General features: G+C 40.7%; 1 protein-coding gene across 1 annotated transcript; it reads right to left on the reverse strand.

Annotated features, from left to right (window-relative positions):
- Positions 1 to 975: 975 nt before the first annotated feature.
- On the reverse strand, positions 976 to 6851 carry acbd4 (acyl-CoA binding domain containing 4). Its single transcript, XM_044102634.1, has 11 exons — positions 6564 to 6851; positions 6334 to 6448; positions 5482 to 5602; positions 5059 to 5143; positions 4550 to 4670; positions 4106 to 4261; positions 2892 to 2989; positions 2579 to 2777; positions 1909 to 2120; positions 1728 to 1778; positions 976 to 1299 (listed from the first exon to the last, which is right to left on the reverse strand). The coding sequence occupies exons 2-11, from the start codon at positions 6422 to 6424 to the stop codon at positions 1171 to 1173; spliced, it is 1263 nt and encodes a 420-aa protein (XP_043958569.1). The 5' UTR covers positions 6425 to 6448; positions 6564 to 6851; the 3' UTR covers positions 976 to 1170.
- Between the last annotated feature and the right edge of the window lie 2269 nt (positions 6852 to 9120).

Here is a 9120-nt window from a genome sequence, read left to right on the forward strand (position 1 = left end):
ATCATCCATCAGAACATGATTTAACTTGTATATGTGACTGCTTCTTTTCACATTCTCTCACTTTTGGAGGCAGGTGATTTATTCAGCATATTTCTCCCTCTGACAGAACTTGATTATCTGCATCTCAGCATCCTCAATCTCTCCCACTGAAAGAAAGCCAGTTGGGAGCTCAACCCTTTGATGAGGACCTTCAGACTGGATTGTTTTACATGCAGACTGGAAATGTGTCTTGTTTCTTTTGTGATGCAACAGCAATGTTTTGAATCTCAAATCCAACCCATCACCCTGACAAGTCCAGGATGAAGCACGATGAATAAAAAGAGCCAAAGGATGATCATCATCTTGTGCAAGCGAAATACAAAAGAAGCAGACACTTTGACTTCAGGGTTTTCACATGGAACTTTCTGTAAGTTCTCTGGGTTGACAGGGCAATCTGTCTCTGGTTGCGTCAGGAATGCAGGACCAGATAACCATGTAGTGTCATATAGAAAAGACTCTGCCTTCATACTGCTGGAGAAAAGGTCTGCGGGGTTTTGTGTTGTATTTACATATTTCCACTAGGAGGAGCCAGTAGCCCTGAGAATCTCTGACACTGTTCACCACAAAAACACAATTTGTACATTTCTAAATGTACAACTGAATAACAATAAACGCTGTCTATATCTTTAGGCATTCAAAGGTGTTTAGACAGTAAATAAGGTTGAACATATAGAACATGAGAATCTTCAAATTTTCCTTTTTGCACTTCTGTTCCTGAGATAAAGCTGTTTTGATCTTCTCAGTTGCGACGCTCATTTAATACAATATTTTCCACGTGGTTTTAGTTTCACATCATTACAGTTGTTCTTTTTCAACATTCTGAGGTGAGGTTTAGGTTGAATATAGAATATAGATTAAAAAAAAAGCTAAATGTATATCTGCACTCACTCAAACTTTGTACAGAGGCATGAAAGAATTGTTCATCATGCTGAATAATAATGTCAAAGTTATTTATTTAAAACTTTCCTAACCAATTAATCGACTTCAATTAAAGCTAGTAATATGTTACACCAGGACTAAAAGTCTGTAGATTAGCTTAGGTCAAACTTCCTCCTTAGAGTTATTGACAGGAACTGTAATCACACTTTAAACATGGGGAGCATGTCCATCCAGTGGTGCTGTCAGTGCTCCTCATGAAGATGCACGACTTCTCTGGTGGGCCTTCCTGAGCAGGTAGACCAGACCTTGTGTAACAAACGGCCACAGCATGAACAGTAGAACTGTCTGACACGACACATCAAATGGCCACCATGTCTCCTCCTGGGAAAAGCATAAACAACAAATCACTGCAGATCACCAAACAGTGTTTTCTATGGGACACAGGCAGCAGCAGCAACTGTAAATGCAGCTAACACAAACCAGAATGATATTCGACAGAACTTGCATTTTCATTTGCTGTGCCAGAAGGAGCAGCTATGAATTTTTTTGATTTTTGTGGGCTATGAATAACTATAATAATTGCTAGCAGCAATCACTAATAAAACACAGCAATTTATTTGAAATGTTGACCTGAGTGTTAATTGGTTGTAACAGATTTGTTGGCATTTTTAAGTTTGTTTCTCTGCAGGCAGCAGAGCTGCTCACCTGGCTTTCTGACTTAGTTAAATAAAGACAAAAGCAAACCTTCAGAACTAGGTTTTATGGACCAGTACAATCCAACATCTTCCAACAGAACATTAGCTCCTCACCTGCTGTGAAGCTGCATCTGCACACTGCAGGCATGGTCTCCAGTCTGAGCCCTTAGTAGATCACACACACAAACCAGCAATCACTTCAGAACATTGAAAAAGCATTTGTCAAAAGGCATGCAACATCCAACAGAATGAAATGAAGCCTTAGACATGATTCTGCATCAGCACACAAACTTACATGGGTGGCAGCAAGTCTCTCCACCACCTCCAGTCTGTCCATTACACTCCTCATGTCCTCTCTGAGCCTCCGTAGAGCCAGGATTATCTGTTGCTGCAGGTGTGTCTCGTGCATCCTCTCTGCTCCACCCTCTGAGCCGTCCCCACCTCCGCGTCCTGCCCCCCCACCACCACCAGGGGCCATCCGCCTCGGGCTTCCCTGTGGAACACCACCTGTGGATCATACAAGGTTAGGTGAATGCTGGTCCTGGTCTCAGTGCTAGAGAACTACAAGGGGCTGGGCGGATTTTAAATCATTTCAGTGGTTTATTTTTCTTAAGTCCATTTTGATGTCTACTGCAGAATTTCTGCCCAGCTCCTTCTTGCAAATGAGATCTAAAGGGTTTTAATCTGGTTAAATAAAGGAAATTAAACAATGTTGTCAACAAACCAGACTCAATTAATGGTGATCCAAAAAAGATCAAAGCAGATGACAGGCTGATAATTTAACCATTTGCTGACTGTGGAACATTTAACCAACCAGAGAGAAAACACATTTGGAAATCACTGGCTGGCTGTAGGTGATAGCGGTAGCATTTGGAGCTGCTGCCCAAACATTTAACAACTAGCTGTAGAAAAAGTTCTTAAATGCATCAGGTAATAATTTGTATTATTAAACAGTAACAGCCTACGTTCTCTCCAGCCGTGGTGGGAACCTTCCCGCCCGCTGTGCCAACCTCTCCGGGGCTGACCCGCACATTTCCCGTCCTCTGCTCCTTCTCCGCCTTGACCGGCCCCGACCTGCCTTCCCTCCAGGAGAGTCTCCTGACCAGGAGAGGACTGTGGGTAAACGCTGCTGTTGTGAAAGCCGTTTGACTTGACAACTGGAATCTGTAATAAATAAAAAACTTTTACATTTTACTTCATTATTATCATATCTTTATGTGCAATTTAATTGTTGGGACATCTCGCTGTGCTGTGGAGCTGATGATGGTACCATCATACCTTGATGTTGCTCAGTTGTTCCACTGAATCCACAGAGTCACAGAAGATTTCACTCTCTGAGTCGCTGGTCAAGACCAAACCCTCCGATGTCCCAGAGTCTGCAACAGTTCAACTCAGTTCATTTAGATAAACTAATGTCCTTTCAAGGCACCCTGAAAGACAAACAGATCTGTTGTGTAGGTAGAAATCTATAATCAAATAAATTCAGTCAAATCCTCCTGAGCATACATGTGGTGACAGTGGAAAGGAATAACTTTCTTTTAAAGGTACTGCGCAGGAGTCTTCCACTCCAGGCTTCAAGCTCCGGGGGTCCTGCAGCTTTTAGATGAGACATGTAATCAGGTCATAAGCAGGACTCTGGACAACTCGACTAAACACTGACAAGGTCACTGACATGACACCACCTGCCAGTCCACCCTGTGGGTTTGTCAGCAATTTGTCAATGTCAATGTATTTATATTTATAAAGCACTTTAAAAACACCCATCAACTTGTCCCAAAGTAAACATCCCTTACCTGGAAGAACTAAACCTCTGACACAGTTGTCAGGGTTTATCATTATAAATATGCTGCAGTCATAGAGGTGAGGTTAAAATAATCAGAAAAAAATATTAAAAGTTGTCAGTGAGGAACATCTACTTAAGAGAAGCTTTACCAGAGCATTTAGAGCACAGAATAAAGTTTATTCTATTAACAAAACTCTAACAGTCTGGGAAAATGTCAAAGATAGATAAATGTCTGCGGCCGACCTCATGATCATCTGAATACAACAGTGATCAACGGTACAACGACAATATGTTCGTCTGCATGAAGGTTTTTGTCATCATTACATTGTATGCTTGGTGGTTAAATTAAAGTTTAATGCGTCAAGCAGAGAGCAAAAACATAAATATGAGCTGTGGTTACATAATGGTGGTTTCTGTGTAAAGCAGTAAAATGGTCCTGCTACCAACAGTTTAGCTTCCACGGTTTGGCTTAGTTTTTAACATGTGTCCTGTGTTGTTCATGTGAGATTTGCTGAACTGACAGCTTTTGAGGAAACATTTCTGCTATTGATGATGTCGTAACGTGAACAAGGATGTTTCCACAAAAACACAAGCTGTCTTTAAAGGACATCTAACATTTGTTTACTCAGAAGCTTGTGTGACAATTAATTCAACACAGAAACATGACAGCTGGAGACGACCTTCCCATCATGCCTTAGTCCTGCTGTACCTTTAGGAATACTGTTGGTAAGCAGGTGGGCTTCGTCAGCCATGTTCAGCTCCGGCTCTGGATCGGAGTTCTTTAAACACTCCTGAGGTGGCTCCTGCTCCTCAGCTTGAAGCTTCACGTCTGCTGAACCGTCAACCTGCTGCCTGGCTTTAGGACCTGAATGAGATGCAAACATGTAGAAAACAGTGGCAGAAGATATGTGGTCATATACAGCTGGTTAGAGTTCTCAGACTTTTCACCGACAGTTTACATGTCAGAGAGCTGGGATCAGTCACCTTATTGTTCCAATCATCTCTAACAATTAGAGATACAGCTGGTACATAAAACCAACAACTGTTCATCAGAGAGAATTCACTCCTCCTGTGCTGCCTTCAGGTCTAGAAGATAAGCATCCCACCAAACTCAAAACCCACATCTCAGCTGATAAAATGTATACCAACCCACCTTCAATGAGTGTGAGCAGTGAGGCTGGAGGCAGCGGCATGTCGTCAATGACCCTGTAGAGAGGCTCGAAGTGGTGGAAGTACGACGCTGTTCTCTCATCCATGGGCATGGTGTGGATGACCTGCACACATCCAGGACACACTCTGCTCAGGGTATCCTGCTCTCCTCAAAACACATCGAGTCATCCATTTCACAACAAGTAAAAAAAATTCACAATGGTTGTGTCAGAATTGACAGCAACTATAAAAAGAAGGAAAGAAAATGTGAACATTTGTTTCTTTTTAGAAAGCAGTGTGAAATATCAGTAAGATGGAATCTGGAGGAATTTTGTTTAAAAGGACAAGAGAGCCTATCTAAGGCAACAACATGCGTCATCACTAGCAGCTGATAGAACATCATAGAAAAGGTGTCCAGCAATGCAACTCTAGAGAAGGAACAGCTTCAGAAAGGTGGACAGGAAATTACAGCAGAGATCTGTGGAACCTGACATGGAACAATGCTGACTCTACCTCTCGAGCCACTTTCTTCATTTCTTCCACATATGCTGCCATGGCGGTCTCCTGACTCATCTCCCCCAGGCGGCTCCACGCATCCCTGAAACAAGCCCACAGGAGGAAGTGTTTAAAAACCACTGGTGCTGAAACTCTTCATTACCAGAATGACAGCCAAAAAATTGGACAAATTCTGGATGAGTTCACCCAGGGAAAGCCATCTGTTAAAAAGCTGCCACCTCCAGCAATGTATTGATAATTATGAGCAAGAATTTATGTGCATGTACAAAAAGATAAGATAAGATAAATAGGTAAATCATGATACGAGCCTACCATGTATTGGACCCAAGCAGTTGTTTGGTACTCTTCCTTGATTTAATTCAAACACCAGTGATGCTAATGGAATTTGCCTAAATATTGCGGATAAAACGGCACACTGACCACTTGTAGCGACCCACTGGGTCCCAGAAGCCAGGCCGAGGCATTGTACACGGTCCACACACTGCCTGCTTGTACAGACTGTAGAAACGCAGCATCACCTCATAAGAAGGTCTGTAGGAACCTGCAGATCAGCAGATTTGTCATACACAATAACATAATGGAAATGCATAAAGGAAAACAATTAAAATGGATTTTCATTTTTTAATTAATTCACCATCTGAAGCAACAATTTTAATTCAGTTCATTTACACAGCAGTAATTCTTCCAATGTCATAGTTCCTATTCATATCAGGGATTCCTTTGGCGTATTATAAGCCTGGCAGGCCCACCAGGCTATACATTGCTTATTTATTTAAGTCTTTTTAAAATGTTTGCATTTAAAAAAATATATATAGTTGGTTTTTAGGTATTAATCTTCCAATAACACATAATTATCAAATGATATTTTCAAACTTCCTGTCGACTTTAAACATTTTTTAACTCAAAAACATGGCGGGCTGCTGGATGAACGAGTGCCCTAGCACCCAACCACTGGGCTTAGCAAGTGTTCTGGGGGAAACATTGCATATACAGAAAACTATAATCCAGCCAATCAAATAATATTGATAGGCTCCAACATTCCAATTTCACAATTTGGGCCATGTATTGTCATACCATGGATATTCTTACCATCATTACTATTTAGTTTGATTTCTGGGGTTATGCTCAACCCCAAAATGTGCTGTTTTTAACTCCCAAAGTTTGGAAATTGTTACTATATTTAACTTCTGTTTTAGAAATGATCAATTCAGGACTGTATTATCTGATAAGATTGCACTACTGAAATTAAAACACCAGGAGCGGAAGCTGTACCGTTTTTGGGGAGTTTGTGGATGACATCCACGGCAGCTTGAAAGCGCCTCTGATGATCCACTGCAGGCTCTGCCATGGCCAAGACTGGCATGATCCCAGTTCAGGCTAACAGGAGCTGGTGGGGGAGGACAGACAGACAGGACAACAGCATCTCACACTGATACCTGGACACAACACAGAGAGCTCTCTGTGGGCAGTATCGTGTTACTGAATATCTGAGCAACACTGACCGCATACAGTCCACTCAGCTGGGAAACTTTCAGCTGGGACTCTCCCTGTCGGTCTGGTGCAGCTTAGCGTCGTTAGCTTGCACTTTGTCCTATCTCTGGGACTCTCCTGGTCTCATTTCCTCCGCCAGCAGTCGCCTGGTCTCCGCAGAGACGCACAGATGTCTTCAGCTTAGAAAAGTATCAGAGTTTCAATGTTCGTCCTGAAGACAAGACTTGCTGAGATCAGGTTAACGTCAACGTCACACAATACTTCCGTGTCAGATCACGTGACAAGCGTACCACCGGCACAACCACGGTGACGTTGACCTTTAAAGCTACAGTGGGCAGAAATGATGTCTGGAGTGTTGTCTTGATTCTTTCATTAAGACTTGCTGGAATTGACTTCTGCTGAGGTTTTCATTCCACTGCGGCGCAGTCCAACGCTCCTGAGAAAGGTTAAAGTTGTTGAAGGCATAATGGAGAAGCATTGTTGTGATGATTTGCTGAAAGTGCAGTGTCAGAACGAGTAGGAGCTTCTTAGAGACAGAGGTCCAGTTTCAAGGCGTCACAATACGAAATCAAATTAATTTTCAGATGATTTATACATAGCAATTTTATGAGACAGAATGGACATTAGAAAGAAGCACACGCCCTCCCTTTTCTCTCTTTAATTGAAGATTTTTGTTTTAAACATTTTAATTTTAAAATTTAAATTTAAAATTTTTTTTAATTATTTTTAAAATTATTTTAAAAATAGAAATTATTTTTAAGCTGCACTTCTATTCACACTGAGGGAGGCATTAAACTGTAGTCACAGCCTTTCACCACCAGTGGGCGTATGAACAGTGAACACTCCTGACTCAGCAAGACAATTGAAATTCAACACAGTCACGGCTGATCCGCGGAGGCGCTCTCCGTCGTTCTTGTCTGTGTTAACAGTTGGCAGCAATACAAAACCTACGAAATTACACAAGTTAATTAATTTGTAACAACTGAAGATAACATTGTTGCTTAGCTGCAATAAAACAGCACTATGTGCCTGGAATATACCCAATATAAGGCGAAATCCAAAGGTAGAAAATAGAAATTCCTTTCAGTTCTTGACCCGTAAACCTAAATAGGAACAAATGGAAACAAACTAATTTTCTGAAGGAAAGACCCATTCTCAAGAGAATGTTTTGAATTTTTTAATGGATGACCAATGAGGGTTCAGCCAAATAGGTAGTTGTTTTCTATTGTACCATAACATGCATCCATGAAAATCCCTAACGATAATGACTCCCATTTATTTCAGTAATTCTACTTATGCCTAATATTGTATCAGTATGTTTCTGTATGTATTTAATACATACAGCATTTTCTGTATTGTAATGACAAAGGATCCACCCACACACCAAGTGGCTGAGGAGAATGTGAGTGGAGATGAACCAATACCAATCAGGCTTAATATTAATATTTAATCATAATAACAACATATTTGTGAGAGGCATGTTTATAGATATAATAAATACTAAAGTAAGAAATTTGCTCCAAATATGAATCAATCGTCTCCAGTCTCCCCCACAGTGTTTGCCTGGAATCAGAAGGCAACATCTGTGAACTAATGGTAAATGATAAATAAACAGAAAATCAAGTGCTCAGTTTGGAGTCGGTTATTTACAACTATTAGATAGGAGGGACAAACAGCAGCAGACATAAAATATTGGAAATTAATGTTCCATTACGTATACTACACATAATATTTTGTGTTGCTTTTTATTTATAAATGTGCTCTCTGTAAATAAAAACAGTTTGAGACCAATATGTTCTCATTTGTGATGAGCAGAAATTTGCTCATCAAAAAGTAAGTAAAGTAAAATTGTAATGAGGGTTTACTTTTAATATTAGTAGCTGTATTTGTGTTTCAGTGCATTTTTTAGAAATGACTTTTCATCACTGTCATTTCTTTGGAACAAATTAGTTATTGTTTTCTGCAATTTCGTTGGAATAAAAAAATCCCTGTCCCGCGGTGTTTTCCCGGTTTTTATTTCAAAGTCTATGAATGATAAACGATTTATTATTCATCCTGTGCAGATCACCTGTGTAAAATTTCCCAGTCCAGAAATCAAACGCACCAATCCGACCAGGAACCACCGTCTTTTAGGGGAAAACGCGCGTACTATGCGCTATCGTTTAACACCAGTGAAATCTCCGGTCATAAGTTAATAAGCAGTTGGTTTGGAGTTGTGCTGTGTTGTTTTAATGGAGCAAAATAACATAAAGCACAACTAGATACTCTCCTTTTGCTTTTAATTTTAATTGTCTGATTTTGTAATAATCAGACAGGCGTTAAACAGCGGAGAACGATTTCTGCGACTCACGTAGACGGAGCGGCCGGAGCTTCTGCTGATGAAAGTTACGAGCTCCGGGAGAAAGAGAGAGAGAAAGAGAAAGAGAGAGAGAGAGAGGAGAGAGAGAGACAGAGACAGAGAGAGAGAGACAGAGAGAGAGAGAGAGACGACTGGAATGAAAGGACAGTTCAGAAACAATTCGGAATAAGAAAAAGAAGCTTTTTATAAACAGATTAAGTCATGTTTTA

The sequence above is a fragment of the Gambusia affinis genome, linkage group LG20, assembly GCF_019740435.1.
Source record: "Gambusia affinis linkage group LG20, SWU_Gaff_1.0, whole genome shotgun sequence".
In the NCBI taxonomy this organism is placed as follows: Eukaryota; Metazoa; Chordata; class Actinopteri; order Cyprinodontiformes; family Poeciliidae; genus Gambusia; species Gambusia affinis.

What these genes read in the sequence shown, in the direction of transcription:
- acbd4 (XM_044102634.1), bottom strand. Translation starts at nt 6,424, where the DNA reads ATGCCAGTCTTGGCCATGGCAGAGCCTGCAGTGGATCATCAGAGGCGC. An exon ending in CCACAAACTCCCCAAAAACG is followed by an intron (nt 5,603 to 6,333) that starts GTACAGCTTCCG and finishes GCTGATCTGCAG; the next exon opens with GTTCCTACAGACCTTCTTAT. An exon ending in CAGATGCAGCTTCACAGCAG is followed by an intron (nt 1,300 to 1,727) that starts GTGAGGAGCTAA and finishes TGCTTTTCCCAG; the next exon opens with GAGGAGACATGGTGGCCATT.